The sequence below is a fragment of the Oncorhynchus keta genome, chromosome 20, assembly GCF_023373465.1.
Source record: "Oncorhynchus keta strain PuntledgeMale-10-30-2019 chromosome 20, Oket_V2, whole genome shotgun sequence".
Taxonomy (NCBI): Eukaryota; Metazoa; Chordata; class Actinopteri; order Salmoniformes; family Salmonidae; genus Oncorhynchus; species Oncorhynchus keta.
The window spans coordinates 28,873,247-28,889,954 of NC_068440.1; the positions used below are offsets into that span (position 1 = coordinate 28,873,247).

The 16,708-nt window shown below is 45.0% G+C and overlaps 1 protein-coding gene and 1 long non-coding RNA gene across 2 annotated transcripts; both read left to right on the forward strand.

Annotated features, from left to right (window-relative positions):
* Positions 1-11,685: 11,685 nt before the first annotated feature.
* Positions 11,686-12,513, forward strand: LOC127910119 (uncharacterized). Its single transcript, XR_008073975.1, has 3 exons — positions 11,686-11,807; positions 11,849-12,094; positions 12,218-12,513. It is a non-coding gene; the product is annotated as an uncharacterized LOC127910119 (long non-coding RNA).
* Positions 12,514-12,713: 200 nt separating this feature from the next.
* On the forward strand, positions 12,714-14,625 carry LOC118372216 (lens fiber membrane intrinsic protein-like). Its single transcript, XM_035758010.2, has 4 exons — positions 12,714-12,903; positions 13,408-13,557; positions 13,769-13,903; positions 14,204-14,625. The coding sequence occupies exons 1-4, from the start codon at positions 12,729-12,731 to the stop codon at positions 14,266-14,268; spliced, it is 525 nt and encodes a 174-aa protein (XP_035613903.1). The 5' UTR covers positions 12,714-12,728; the 3' UTR covers positions 14,269-14,625.
* Positions 14,626-16,708: the final 2,083 nt, after the last annotated feature.

The window sequence follows — 16,708 nt, forward strand, 5'->3', positions numbered from 1 at the left end:
TTACAATTGAGCAGATTAACACTGGAGTCATAAATGAGCAGATGATGATGTGCAAATAGAGATACTGCTGTGCAAAAGAGCAGAAAAGTATGTTTTAAAAAAACAGTATGGGGATGAGGTAGGTAGATTGGGTGGGCTATTTACAGATGGACTATGTACAGCTGCAGCGATCGGGTTAGCTGCTCAGATAGTTGATGTTTAAAGTTGGCGAGGGAAATAAAAGTCTCCAACTTCAGCAATTTTTTTAAAATATTTTTTTATTTTTTTATTTATTTATTTATTTTGCAATTCGTTCCAGTCACTGGCAGCAGAGAACTGGAAGGAAAGGCGGCTAAATGAGGTGTTGGCTTTGGGGATGACCAGTGAGATATACCTGCTGGAACGTGTGCTACGGGTGGGTGTTGTTATCGTGACCAGTGAACTGAGATAAGGCGGAGCTTTACCTAGCATAGACTTATAGATGACCTGGAGCCAGTGGGTCTGGTGACGAATATGTAGCGAGGGCCAGCCGACTAGAGCATACAGGTCGCAGTGGTGGGTGGTATAAGGTGATTTGGTATCAAAAAGGATGGCATTATGATAGACTGCATCCAGTTTGCTGAGTAGTGTTGGAAGCTATTTTGTAGATGACATCGCCGAAGTCGAGGATCGGTCGGATAGTCAGTTTTACAAGGGTAAGTTTGGCGGCGTGAGTGAAGGAGGCTTTGTTGCGAAATAGAAAGCCGATTCTAGATTTGATTTAGGATTGGAGATGTTTAATATGAGTCTGGAAGGCAAGTTTACAGTCTAGCCAGACACCTAGGTATTTATAGTTGTCCACATATTCTAGGTCGGAACCGTCCAGGGTGGTGATGCTAGTCGGGCGGGCGGGTGTGGGCAGCGAACGGTTTAAAAGCATGCATTTGGTTTTACTAGCATTTAAGAGCAGTTGGAGGCCACGGAAGGAGTGTTGTATGGTATTTAAGCTTGTTTGGAGGTTAGTTAGTACAGTGTCCAAAAAAGGGCCAGAAGTATACAGAATGGTGTCGTCTGCGTAGAGGTGGATCAGGGAATCGCCCGCAGCAAGAGCGACATCATTGATATATACAGAGAAAATAGTTGGCCCAAGAATTTAACCCTGTGGTACCCCCATAGAGACGGCCAGAGGTCCGGACAACATGCCCTTTGATTTGTCACACTGAACTCTGTCTGCAAAGTAGTTGGTGAACCAGGCGAGGCAGTCATTAGAAAAACCAAGGCTATTGAGTCTGCCGATAAGAATACAGTGATTGACAGAGTCAAAAGCCTTGGCCAGGTCGATGAAGACGGCTGCACAGTAATGTCTTTTATCGATGGCGGTTATGATGTCGTTTAGTACCTTGAGCGTGGCTGAGGTGTATCCATGACCGGCTCGGAAGCCGGATTGCACAGCGGAGAAAGTACGGTGGGATTCGAAATGTTCAGTGATCTGTTTATTTACTTGGCTTTCGAAGACTTTAGAAAGGCAGGACAGGATGGATATAGGTCTGTAACAGTTTGGGTCTCAGGTGTCACCCCCTTTGAAGAGGGTGATGACCGCGGCAGCTTTCCAATCTTTAGGGATCTCGGACGATACGAAAGAGAGGTTGAACAGGCTGGTAATAGGGGTTGCAAAAATGGCGGCGGATAGTTTTAGAAAGAGAGGGTCCAGAATGTCTAGGCCAGCTGATTTGTACGGGTCCAGGTTTTGCAGCTCAAGCAGAACACCTGCTGTCTGGATTTGGGTGAAGGAGAAGCTGGGGAGGCTTGGGCGAGTAGCTGCAGGGGAGGCGGAGCCGTTGGCCGGGGTTGGTGTAGCCAGCAGGAGGAAGGCATGGCCAGCCGTTGAGAAATGCTTATTGACATTTTCGATTATCATGGATTTATCAGTGGTGACCGTGTCGCCTATCCTCGGTGCAGTGGGCAGCTCAGAGGAGGTGCTCTTGTTCTCCATGGACTTTAGTGTCCCAAAACTGTGAATTTCTGCTTGAAAAGCTAGCCTTTGCTTTCCTGACTGACTGCGTTTATTGGTTCCTGACTTCCCTGCATATCGTGGGGACTATTCGATGCTATTGCAGTCCACCACTGGATGTTTTTGTGCTGGTCAAGGGCAATCAGGTCTGGAGTGAACCAAGGGCTATATCTGTTCTTAGTTCTGCATTTTTTGAACGGGGCATGCTTATCTAAGATGGTGAGGAAATTACTTTTAAAGAATGACAAGGCATCCTCTACTGACGGGATGAGGTCAATATCATTCCAGGATAACCGGGCCAGGTCGATTAGAAAGGCCTGCTCACAGAAGTGTTTTAGGGAGCGTTTGACAGAGATGAGGGGTGGTCGTTTGACCGCGGACCCATAGCGGATACAGGCAATGAGGCAGTGATCGCTGAGATCCTGATTGAAAACAGCGGAGGTGTATTTGGAGGGCAAGTCAGGATAATGTCTATGAGGGTGCCCATGTTTACGAATTTAGGGATATACCCGGTGGGTTCCTTGATGATTTGTGTTGAGGTTGAGGGCATCTAGATTGTTCGACTGTCCCAGTTTAGGTCACCTAACAGAACGAACTCTGAAGCTAGATGGGGGGCAATCAATTCACAAATGGTGTCCAGGGCACAACTGGGAGCGGAGGGGGGTCGATAGTAAGCGGAAACAGTGTGAGACTTATTTCTGGAGAGGTTCAAATAAGAAGTTAAAACTGTTTGTGTATAGACCTGGAAAGTATGACAGAACATTGCAGGCTATCTCTGCAGTAGATTGCAACTCCTCCCCCTTTGGCAGTTCTATCTTGATGGAAAATGTTGTAGCTGGGTATGGAAATCTCAGAATTGAGATGGTGGCCTTCCTAAGCCAGGATTCAGACACGGCAAAGACATCAGGGTTGGCAGAGTGCGCTAAAGCAGAGTAAAACAAACTTAGGAAGGAGGCTTCTGATGTTGACATGCATGAAACCAAGGTGTAACTGACAAGTAACCTGTAAGTCTATGTTGTTTTTTGTTTGAATTGTTTACGTGTTCGCTATGCGGGGGAAATAAGACAAGCGGAACTACGTAGCTAACAACTGTTGTAATGGGGACAGTATTGTGGCAACACACCTTTGGAGGGAAGGCAATCCCGCGCTGTGTTAGCTAAGTTTTCATGTCATCAGGTGTAGTTCGTAAAAGTTTAAGCGTGTACGTTATGATGGTAACGTTATAATAATTAATGATGAAGTGTGAATTCATGCCAGGAATAATAAGTGTGAAGTTTGATTTCCTCCCTTCTGTAATAAGCAGCCAATGAGGTATTTTTCCTTTATTCATGTGTTTAATCTGATACTGTTATAGCTCCGGCTAAACTGCTTATGTATGTAAGCACTTCAGAGTTATACCAAGCTAATAAGTCACTCGTAAGATAAGAAGGTTGTAAGAGTGTGCTTAACTGTATTTTTCATTTACTTTATAGTTCTCACGGAAGGTGATAATTCTGATTAAAACTACAGAATAAAGCCGCCAGTTAAAATCAAGGAACGGTTGTGCTCGTGGTTACTGGAGGAAGCTACACAAGGTTTTTTCAATCACAGGAGTCAACAAATGAGGGAGCCTGGGGACACGAAGGGCCTGGGTTTACCTCCACATCACCCGAGGAACAGAGGAGGATTAGGATGAGGGTATGGCTAAAGGCTAGAAAAACTGGTCGCCGAGAGCGTTGGGGACAGAAAATAAAAGGAGCAGATTTCTGGGCGTGGTAGAATAGATTCAGGGCATAATGTGCAGACAGGGGTATGGTGGGGTGCGGGTACAGCGGGGGTAAGCCCAGGCACTGAGTGATGATAATCATCTCTGGATAAGCTGGTTATAATGGGTGAGGTCACCACATGTGTGGGAGGTGGGACAAAGCAGGTATCAGAGGTATAATGAGTGGAACTAGGGGCTCCATTGCAAACTAAAACAATGATAACTAACCTAAACAACAGTATACAAGTCATATTGCCATATGAGAGAGACATACAGCGAGGCATAAAGTAATCACAGGTGTTGATTTGGAGAGCTAACTAAGACAACAACGGGTGAAACAACAACAGCTAATCAGCTAAAACAACAACAAGTAAAATGGCGATGACTGGGCAGAGAGGGTCAGTTAACTACACACAGAGCCTGAGTTCGCGGCTGGGGCCGACAGATAAAAATAATAATAATCATTAAAAAATAAACCGAATGGAGTACCTTGTGAAGATGCTGGAGGAAACAGGTACAACAGTATCTATATCCACAGTAAAACGAGGCCAATATCGACATAACCTGAAAGGCCGCTCAGCAAGGAGGGAGCCACTGCTCCAAAACCGCCATAAAAAAACAGACTACGGCTTGCGACTGCACATTGGGACAAAGATCATACTTTTTGGAGAAATGTCCTCTGGTCTGATGAAACAGAAATTGAACTGTTTGGCCATAATGGCCATCGTTATGTTAGGAGGAAAAAGGGGGAGGATTGCAAGCCGAAGAACACCATCCCAACTTGAAGCACGGGGGTGGCAGCATCATGTTGTGTGTGGGGTGCTTTGCTGCAGGAGGGACTGATGCACTTCACAAAATAGATGGCATCATGAGGTAGGAAAATTATTTAGATATATTGAATCAACATCTCAAGACATCAGTCAGGGAGTTAAAGCTTGGTCGCAAATGGCTCTTCCAAATGGACAGTGACCACAAGCATACTTCCAAAGTTGTGGCACAATGTCTTAAGAACAACAAAGTCATGGTATTGGAGTGGCAATCACAAAATCCTGACCTCAATCCTATAGAAAATTTGTGGGCAGAACTGAAAGACTGTGTGCGAGCAAGGAGGCCTACAAACCTGACTCAGTTACATCAGCTCTGTCAGGAGGAATGGGCCAAAATTCACCTAACTTATTGTGGGAAGCTTGTGGAAGGCTACCCGAAACGTTTGAGCCAAGTTAAACAATTTAAAGGCAATGCTATCAAATACTAATTGAGTGTATGTACACTTCTGACCCACTGGGAATGTGATGAAAGAAATAAAAGCTGAAATAAATAATTCTCTCTGTCACGTTCTGACCTTTATTTCCTGTGTTTTGTATTTAGTTAGTATGGTCAGGGCGTGAGTTGGGTGGGCAGTCTATGTTTGTTTTTCTAGGTTTTGGGAATTTCTATGTTTCGGCCTAGTATGGTTCTCAATCAGAGGCAGGTGTCATTGGTTGTCTCTGATTGAGAATCATACTTAGGTAGCCTGGGTTTCACTGTGTGTTTGTGGGTGATTGTTCCTGTCTCTGTCTTTGCACCAGATAGGACTGTTTTGAGTTTTCACATTTCTTGTTTTTTTGTAGTCAGTTGTTCATGTGTACCTTAAAGCATTAAAAAGAACCATGGACAATTACCACGCCGCGTATTGAACGCCGCAGCCCGTCTGGTGTTCAACCTTCCCAAGTTCTCTCACGTCACCCCGCTCCTCCGCTCTCTCCACTGGCTTCCAGTTGAAGCTCGCATCCGCTACAAGACCATGGTGCTTGCCTACGGAGCTGTGAGGGGAACGGCACCTCAGTACCTCCAGGCTCTGATCAGGCCCTACACCCAAACAAGGGCACTGCGTTCATCCACCTCTGGCCTGCTCGCCTCCCTACCACTGAGGAAGTACAGTTCCCGCTCAGCCCAGTCAAAACTGTTCGCTGCTCTGGCTCCCCAATGGTGGAACACACTCCCTCACGACGCCAGGACAGCGGAGTCAATCACCACCTTCCGGAGACACCTGAAACCCCACCTCTTTAAGGAATACCTAGGATAGGATAAAGTAATCCTTCTCACCCCCCTCTTAAAAGATTTAGATGCACTATTGTAAAGTGGCTGTTCCACTGGATGTCATAAGGTGAATGCACCAATTTGTAAGTCGCTCTGGATAAGAGCGTCTGCTAAATGACTTAAATGTAAATTTAAATGTATTGGTCCTCTGATCCGTTTCGCCTCTCCTCTTCGGAAGAAGAGGAGGAAATTCATTACACTCTCTACTACTATTCTGACATTTCACATTCTTAAAATAAAGTGGTGATTCTAACTGACCTAAGACATGGAATATTTACTAGGATTAAATGTCAGGAATTGTGAAAAACTGAGTTTAAATGTATTTGGCTAAGGTGTATGTAAACCTCCGACTTCAACTGTACATACAAAATGAAAATTGCTCAAATTAGGTAATATTCACTTAGCATGTCTTTAGTCGTCAAGCTTTGATTCTCGTCGTTGTAACGTCGTTCTTCATTTGTCGAAAGAGAGTCGGACCGAAATGCAGTGTGGTGGTTACTCATGACTTTAATGGAAAAAGTGACACATGAAATAACTATACAAAATACAAAACAACAAAACCTAATTACAGCCTATATGGTGAAACTACACAGAGACGGGAACAATCACCCACGAAATACACAGTGAAACCCCGGCTACCTAAAAACGGTTCCCATTCAGAGACAACGAGAATCACCTCACTCTGATTGAGAACCGCCTCAGGCAGCCAAGTCTATACAACACCCCTACTCAGCCGCAATCCCAAATACTACAAACCCCACTACGAAAATACAATATACAGCTCGGGACTGAGGGGCAGCTCGAGACTGAGGGGCAGCCCAGAACTGAGGGGCAGCCCGGAACTGAGGGGCAGCACGGGACTGAGGGGCAGCCCGGGACTGAGGGGCAGCCCGGGACTGAGAGGAAGCCCAGTACTGAGATGAAGCTCAGGTAGGTAGTAGGCTCTGGTAGATCCTGGCTGGCTGGCGGATCTGGAAGATTCTGGTTGACTGGCAGATCTGGTAGAATCTGGTTGACTGGCAGATCTGGAAGATCATGGCTGACTGGCAGCTCTAGCTGCTCTATGCAGACTGGCAGATCTGGAAGAGACTGGTTGACTGGCAGATCTGGAAGAATCTGGTTGACTGGCAGATCTAGAAGATCATGGCTGACTGGCGGATCTAGCTGCTCTATGTAGGCTGACAGCTCCTTGCAAACTGACAGCTCTGACTGCTCCATGCAGGCTGACAGCACCCTGCAGACTGGCAGCTCCTTGCAGACTGACAACTCCTTGCAGACTGGCAGCTCTTTGCAGACTGGCAGCTCTGGCTGCTTTATGCAGGCTGACAGCTCTGGCTGCTTCATACAGACTGACAGCTCTGACTGCTCCATGCAGTCTGACAGCACCCTGCAGACTGGCAGCTCCTTGCAGACTGACAGCTCCTTGCAGACTGACAGCTCCTTGCAGACTGGCAGCTCTTTGCAGACTGACAGCTCTGGCTGCTTCATGCAGACTGACAGCTCTGGTTGCTTCATGCAGACTGACAGCACCTTGCAGACTGACAGCTCCCTGCAGACTGGCAGCTCAGGCTGCTCCAAACAGGCAGGAGGCTCCGGCAGCGCTGTAGAGGAGGAAGGCTCTGATAGCGCTGAACAGGCGGGAGACTCCGACAGCGCAGGAGGGAAGGAAGGCTCTGATAGCGCTGAACAGACAGGAGACTCCGACAGCGCAGGAGGGAAGGAAGGCTCTGGCTGTGCGGAACAGGCGAGGCGCACTGAAGGCCTGGTGCGTGGTGCTGGAACTGGTGATACTGGAGCGAGGACACACACAGGAAGCCTGGTGCAGGGAGCTGCTACCGGAGGACTGGTGTGTGGAGGTGGCTCTGGATAGACCAGACCGTGCAGGCGCACTGGAGCTCTTGAGCACCGAGCCTGCCCAACCTTACCTGGCTCGATGCCCACTCTAGCCCGGCCAATACGAAGGGCTGGTATGAACCGCACTGGGCTATGCACCCGCACTGGAAACACCGTGCACTCCATAGCATAACACAGTGTCTGCCCGGTCTCTCTAGCCCACCGGTAAGCACAGGGAGTTTGCGCAGGTCTCCTACCTGGCATAGCCATACCCCCTTTAAGCCCCCTCCCCAATAATTTTTTTGGGCTGCTTTTCGGGCTTCCATCCGAGTCGCTGTGCTGCCTCCTCATACCAGCGCCTCTCTGCTTTAGCCGCCTCTAGTTCCGATATTCTCCAGGCTGAGCCCAGGGTCCTTTTCCGTCTAATATCTCCTCCCAAGACCAGAAGTCCTTATATCGCTGCTCCTCACAATTAACAGGGAGAGTAGGCTCAGGTCTGACTCCTGACTCTGCTACTTTCTGGCCTGACCAAATATATAACGAAAACACAAAATACAAAGACCAAGGCGTGACAGTCGTCAAGCTTTGATTCTAGTCGTCAAGCTTTGATTTAGCTGTCAAGCTTTGGTTGTTTCTCATTTATTGTGTTTGCCATAGCATCATATAAAGTAGTTATAATGAGTGAGCACAACTGATCCTCAATATCAGCTCTGTAATTTACAGTTTGGACACACCTATTCATTCAAGGGCTTTTCTGAAGACATCAAAACTATGAAATAACACATATGGAATCATGTAGTAACCAAAAAAGTGTGAAACAAATAAAAATATATGTTATATTTGAGATTCTTCAAAGTAGCCACCCTTTGCCTTGATGACAGCTTTGGCTTTCTTTCAACTTGCGTCATGAGGTAGTCACCTGGAATGCATTTACATTGACAGGTTGCTTTGTTAAAAGTTAATTTGTGGAATTTATTTCCTTCTTATCAGTTGTGTTGTGACAAGGTAGGGGTGGTACAGAGAAGATATCCCTATTTGGTAAAATACCAAGTTCATATTATGGCAAGAACAGCTCAAATAAGCAAAGAAAAAATGACAGTGCATCATTACATTTCAAGAACTTTTAAAGTTTATTCAAGTGCAGTCGCAACAACCATCAATACCTATGACGAAACTGGCTCTCATGAGGACCGACACAGGAAAGGAAGACCCAGAGTTACCTCTGCTGCAGAGGATAAGTTAATTAGATTTACCAACCTTAGAAATTGCAGCCTAAATAAATGCTTCACAGAGTTCAAGTAACAGACACATCTCAACATCAACTGTTGAGAACAGGCCTTCATGGTCAAATTTCTGCAAGGAAACCATTCCTAAAGGACACTGATAAGAAGAAGAGACTTGCGTGGGCCAAGAAATACGAGCAATGGACATTAGACCAGTGGAAATCTGTCCTTTTGGTCTGATGAGTTAAAATCTGAAATCTTTGGTTCCAACCGCCCTGTTACTTTATGAGACGAAGAGTAGGTGAACGGAGGATGTGTGGTTCCCACCGTGAAGCATGGAGGAGGAGGTGTGATGGTGTGGGGGTACTTTGAAGGTGACGCTGTCTGTGATTTATTTAGAATTCAAGGCACACTTAACCAGCATGGCTACCACAGCATTCTGCAGCGATACGCCATCCAATCTGGTTTGCGCTTAATGGGAATATCATTTGTTTTCAACAGAACAATGACAAAACACCTCCAGGCTGTGTAAGGGCTATTTGACCAGGAAGGAGAGTGATGGAGTGCTGCATCAGATTACCTGGCCTCCACAATAACCCAACCTCAATCCAATTGAGATGGTTTGGGATGAGTTGGACTGCAGAGTGAATTAAAAGCAGCCAACAAGTACTCAGCATATTTGGGAACTCCTTCAAGACTGTTGGATATTCCAGGTGAATTCCAGGTGAAGTTGGTTGAGAGAATGCCAAGCGTGTGCAAAGCTGTCATCAAGACAAGGGTAGCTACTTTGAAGAATCTAAAATATATTTAGATTGGTTTAACACTTTTTTGGTTACTACATGATTCCATATGTGTTATTTCATAGTTTTGATGTATTCACAATTTTTCTACAATGTAGAAAATAGTAAAAATTAATAAAAACCCTGCAATGAGTAGTTGTGCCCAAACTTTTGACTGGTACTGTATATGATTTGAGATCATTGACACTCAGCGATTTGTACTTTGTCTTTTCGATTTTGTTGTCCACTGTCACCATGTCACACTTTTCCCCAGTGTCAGGACAAGTACTAAACTTATTCATGTTTCTATTGAAGTCTGCATCACAGTGTTTTGTCTTTGGCTATGCCGGATTAAGTGATATGACATGCTATTCTATAAAATAATTTCTCCGTAATTAATATTACCTGATTGAGCTAATCATGTAAATTTAATTAACTAGAGAGTCGGGCACCACAAAATAATATTTATAGAGCTATTATCTTCCGAATAAACTCTTAAAGACCTAGTAATATTTTACTTCAATAGCAGTCAATATTAATCGTCATCTTAATTCAGTCTCATCTGAAAGTGGTAAATTCTTTGTTATCTGCACGAACCCTGGCTCACAAGTTGAATCAGCTATGCAAAATTGCGTTTAATTATTTATTTACTAAATACCTAACTAATCACACAGAATTACACATACACATAATTAAATCATAACTTTATTACAAATGACGTCATAAAGGAAAACGTCCCTAGCGGGCAGAATAGATATGACAGCTTGTTACACAAAAGAAAAGGGTCTGGGTTTGAGTGAAAGAGCGGGAAGACTGAGGAAAAATGGGAAGAAGCTGTGCTATCGTAAATACAATATCTTATACATTCTAAATTACCACCCATTTGGAAAAGGAAAATACAATAAATATTTACTCTGAGCTGCGCTTCGGTAGGTTGGTGGTAGATGGGAGGCCGTGTTGCCCAAGAGTCCTTTGAAGATAGTCTCTGGTTGTCATTTGGATACGTTGTAGTAACGTCGTTGGGTGATAGACGGGATACTCTGTCTGTTCCTTCCTAGCCCACGTTTGTATCTGCTGTTGCTAACTCAACGGCTAGGAGGTATCACTTCTGTAGTGAATAAGAGTTCAAAGTTCATACCATTCGCAACCAAAGCTCACGCTGATGTTAGCTTCGTTCTGTAGTTATTATCTGAACCATTCTGACATCGGACCGTCGTCCTCATGTCCTCAGAACAGGAGGTTATATTGTCGTCAAGGGCTTATATAGGAAGGGAGAGGAGGGCGTGCTTGAAAAGTTTTATAGCCCATGTCCCTTCACAGGGGTGGGCCACTGATTGAGCAGAGCCCTATTTTATGAAAACCCAAATCTCACATTTCATATTCAAACATTTAAATTGAACAACAATTCCATGTGAATCCGATAACTCTGATGTGTAGACTTTCCACTGTTTAGTTTATGTCATCTTATCATTGATGAGAATGTCTCAGATGACAACCGAACTGACATCATATTCATTAATATGTTCCATTTGTTGGATTACCAGAATATAGTTAATTTCCCCCCACCTTCTGATGTTCCCAGAATCTCTATGTTATTCAAGGGTTTTGCAATTGTAACCTCAGTAGGGTAGAGAGAGGAAAAAGGGGGGGGGGTATTTTTGACTGTCAAAAACCTACCCCCCAGGCCAACGTCATGACAATAGCATGGAATAATGAGTGTGTGCTATAAAGATCATATCATACAGATACAGGTTTCTAACTCCCACATCTCCTCCCCAGTTTCAGTACAGGTGTGTCTAACTCCCACATCTCCTCCCCAGTATCAGTACAGGTGTGTCTAACTCCCACAAAAGTACAGGTGTGTCTAAATCTCATCCCCAGTTTATATTATTACTTATTATTACAATACAGGTGGAATCATCTCCTCCCCAGTTTCAGTACAGGTGTGTCTAACTCCCTCAAAGTATCAGTACAGGTGTGTCTAACTCCCACATCTCCTCCCCAGTATCAGTACAGGTGTGTCTAACTCCCACATCTCCTCCCCAGTATCAGTACAGGTGTGTCTAACTCCCTCATCTCCTCCCCAGTATCAGTACAGGTGTGTCTAACTCCCTCATCTCCTCCCCAGTATCAGTACAGGTGTGTCTAACTCCCTCATCTCCTCCCCAGTATCAGTACAGGTGTGTCTAACTCCCTCATCTCATCCCCAGTATCAGTACAGGTGTGTCTAACTCCCTCATCTCCTCCCCAGTATCAGTACAGGTGTGTCTAACTCCCTCATCTCCTCCCCAGTATCAGTACAGGTGTGTCTAACTCCCTCATCTCCTCCCCAGTATCAGTACAGGTGTGTCTAACTCCCTCATCTCCTCCCCAGTATCAGTACAGGTGTGTCTAACTCCCTCATCTCCTCCCCAGTATCAGTACAGGTGTGTCTAACTCCCTCATCTCCTCCCCAGTATCAGTACAGGTGTGTCTAACTCCCTCATCTCCTCCCCAGTATCAGCACAGGTGTGTCTAACTCCCTCATCTCCTCCCCAGTATCAGTACAGGTGTGTCTAACTCTCTCATCTCCTCCCCAGTATCAGTACAGGTGTGTCTAACTCCCTCATCTCCTCCCCAGTATCAGTACAGGTGTGTCTAACTCCCTCATCTCCTCCCCAGTATCAGTACAGGTGTGTCTAACTCCCTCATCTCCTCCCCAGTATCAGTACAGGTGTGTCTAACTCCCTCATCTCCTCCCCAGTATCAGTACAGGTGTGTCTAACTCCCTCATCTCCTCCCCAGTATCAGTACAGGTGTGTCTAACTCCCTCATCTCCTCCCCAGTATCAGTACAGGTGTGTCTAACTCCCTCATCTCCTCCCCAGTATCAGTACAGGTGTGTCTAACTCCCCCATCTCCTCCCCAGTATCAGTACAGGTGTGTCTAACTCCCCCATCTCCTCCCCAGTATCAGTACAGGTGTGTCTAACTCCCTCATCTCCTCCCCAATATCAGGAGCTATGAGGTGACCATTGCAAACTGAGTGTCCATCTGTCATATAATCCAGGTGTGTTTATCCAGTATCAGGTACCACGCAGCAGCCACAGCAGCATCTCTCAGGATGCATAGCTTCATGGGCGGGGGCCTATTCTGTGCCATGGTGGGGAACATCCTACTGGTGGTCTCAATGGCAACAGACTACTGGATGCAGTACCGCCTGTCAGGCAGCTTCGCCCACCAGGGCCTGTGGAGGTACTGCATGTCGGGCAAATGTTACATGCAGACGGACAGCATCGGTGAGACCACACACCATGGAGGGGTCAGGGGATGGAAGGATATAGATTATATACAGAGGGATAGCAATGACCACTTGATTTAAATTAGATATGTTAACCGTCTGACTTGGTCTGATGGAAGGGAAGGTCTTATATTTACTGCATCCATTCACTGGCAGAAACGTAATAAATGGTTGCTTTAGTTCAGGATAGAGACCTGTTGCTGAGAATGTCGGGCCAGTAATCAAAATGTTGCTGGTTAAAATCCCTGAGCCACTAGGTGAAAAATCTGTTGATGTGCCTGTGAGCAAGGCACTTAAACCTAGTTGCTCTGGATAAGAGAGTGTGCTAAATGTTCAAATGTTGACTTGAAAATGAGGAGAAATGTTACAAAAGGGTACCACCTAGTGTCTGGGCATGGCACTACAATACCATTCATTTTCACTCTTGGCTGGAAGAAGGAATGCATTTGACAAAGGCCTCTGTTTTGTCACCCTGCACACCTCTCTCACTGTTGCCCTCTAGCGTACTGGAATGCCACCCGGGCCTTAATGATCCTGTCCGGGATGTCGTGCTTCGCGGGCATCATTGCGGGCATCCTCTCCTTTGCCCACTTCTCCACCTTCGAGAGGTTCAACCGCTCCTTCGCTGCAGGGATCATGTTTTTCATCTCCAGTGAGTCTCATCACACACACACACACACACACACACACACACACACACACACACACACACACACACACACACACACACACACACACACACACACACACACACACACACACACACACACACACACACACACACACACACACACACACACACACACACACACACTAGTTTTGTGCAGTATTTTCACCTCTTATATCCCCCTTCCTTCTCCCAGCTTTATTTGTTCTGCTGGCGATGGCCATCTACACGGGTGTGACAGTGAACTTCCTGGGCAAGCGCTTCGGTGACTGGCGTTTCTCTTGGTCTTACATATTGGGCTGGGTGGCACTGCTCATGACCTTCTTTGCAGGTAAGAACTGACACACAGGATCAATCACAGTACTCAACCAACCCAGTCCAAAAACAATCAACCCTCAAGTCTCCCAGTGTTAGCAGATCTGAAGAGACCAGATTGTTAAAAGCAATATGGTGATGGTTTTTCCATAGCCTTCCAATGGTTTAGGGGAGCCTGGCTGCATCATATTGCTGACGCCTATCTGGATCCATCAGACCTGATTGAGGGATAGTGGCTGAAGGGGAGGGTATGTCTACAGCTGGATTCTGATGCAATGTCCATTGTCCATTAACCTGTACGTGCTCTGTGTTCCAGGGATATTTTACATGTGTGCCTACAGAATGCATGAATGTAGGAGAGGGGGCGGCCCTACACGCTAGAGAGAAAGACACAGCAAGATACACAAACTGTTTTTAAAAAGAGGACCATTTTACACTGAATGAATGACCATGTTTATCCAGAGGCCAACATATGACAGAAAGCCTTTGCGACTGCATGGGCCTCCATTCCCTGATGTTTCCAATGGATTTCCTGGATAAATAAAGGTTTGATTAAAAAAAATATGCAACAGCTTTCTGCCATTCACATGAAAGGAACATTTACGAGAATGATAATGCATTTATTTATAAAGTCAATATGACTCATTTCATTATCTATGTGCAGTTAACAGGAGAATATGTTTGAAAATGGCTGACATGGCAAGGGTTATGATATCTCCGTAGTGCCTTTTTCAAAAGCATATATGCAAGATGACAACAGGCTTTTTGTATATGCAAATGTGTTGTAGTTTTGATAAGGAATATGGGCAGCAATGCTGACTTTACAATTTCTCATATTTTCAATAAAGTTCCTCTCTAAATGTTTTGTTGCCTCTAAGTTGATCCTTAATGCAAGGTCCACCTTTCAATGGCTCATTTTCCTTATTTTAAAATCCCTTTGTGATGCACACAAAGATACCACAAGATGGCGGCACTAAACCAGTTTACATGAGCAGGGCTTTGCACATAGTGCTAGATGAGTTGCTTCTGTTGCCTGGGAAATCCCATAGCCAAAGCTACCGGATGATGGTGAAAGAGGACCACACCTTGCAACAAGTAAAGATTTGTCATACATTGTGGATATTATTTTCCTTGTCTATATCTACCACAATGAATCATGTTTTTACTCACCCAGAGGCGCAGAGTTAAAGAGTGGGCCCAAGGTGGCCCCAGACACAAGCTAAAACCTGAAACCTCCAGGACATATCAAGATGCTTTTTATAGTTGAGATTAAATTTATAAATTGCTTGGCTGGGCTGATGAGACAGTGGATTGCGCAGTCAGACGGAAAATAGTAAATTTACATTTTAACATCATAGAATTACCCTGTGGTAATACTGGAATAGGCACCAGCTGGAATGGGGTTTTAACCAATCAGCATTCAGGATTAGACCCACGTCAGCCACCTGTTGTATAATCTGTAATAATGAAAGTATTGCACAACCAAGTGGAAAACAATACATCAAGGTAAAGTCCAGAAGGTTTCTCAGGGGGTTCACTAGGGCTACATGAACTGGCATGATGTCAACAGTCTGACAGGAGATAAGAATCCCACACGCTGAGTGAAGCCAGTCACCTTTATTTCACAGCTTAGTTGTTTGTGATAAAGGGCTTCCCCCGAACCCCAGTCCTCGTCCTGTGGAAACTCCTATTGTCCTTTACGGCTGTTGACGTCTTCAAGAATATTTTTTGTTTAGCAGATCTACTGAAGGAACACAGGGGGGGCACAGACAATGAGAGAAGAATGGGCTAGAATGTGAGGAAGAACAGAATGTGATGGATAATTCCTGGACCACCAGGGTGGGGTGGCAACATGTTCTTTCCAATGCTGAGTCCATAATCACAGCTTCCTCCTCGACTGAGATATTTGGCAATTGTCATCATCTGGAAGGGAATGTAACAGTAAGCGTTGAGGTAATGGGTGATTGGGCTATTCCTGAACCACAAACCATGACAGAAATGTAAATACATAGTCGCCAAATGCATACCTCTGTCCAAATTTCCTTACTTGGTGCCTTTGGCATCCTTACTTGGCCCCCTTGGTCCACACAGTGTACTGTTCTGGACAGATGTATTCAATGCCAGTAACAGTGAATCTGGACAAGCAAATATGTAATGGGTGCCGCACTGAGAAATATTTTGCTTAAAGCTTACTTTTGTTAAATTATTTTTACTGCATCATGGATACCATAGCGTCTGTCGTTTCGGCTTAACATCCTTCTCAGTGTTAAGGTCTTCATAAAACCAATAACAGTGACAGCAAAACAGGTTGTCTGCAAACAGAGGGTACATTTGGGGATAGTTCTCCACCATCACGTTGTTCTAGAGAGTCACAAGTGGATGCTATCGGTACTCTTTGACGGTATTACACATAGATTTGTTTGTGTGACTGAATGTTTGTCTGGGATTCTCTACTTGCACATTCATCTTCTGCACATCTATTCACTCCAGTATTTAATTGGTATATTGTAATAACTTCCCCACCATTGCCTAATTATTCGCCTTACCTCCCTTATCTCACCCCATTTGCACACACTGTATATATACTTTTTTTCTACTGTATTATTGACTGTATGTTTGTTTATTCCATGTGTAACTCTGTGTTGTTGTATGTGTCGAACTGCTATGCTTTAGCTTGGCCAGGTCGCAGTTGTAAATGAGAACTTGTTCTCAACTAGCCTACCTGGTTAAATAAAAGTGAAATAAAATAAATCAATAAAAATGATGGTTTGAAGGTTGTTTGCCAACCTACTGATCAAATTCCTCTTCTTTTTGTAGGCTG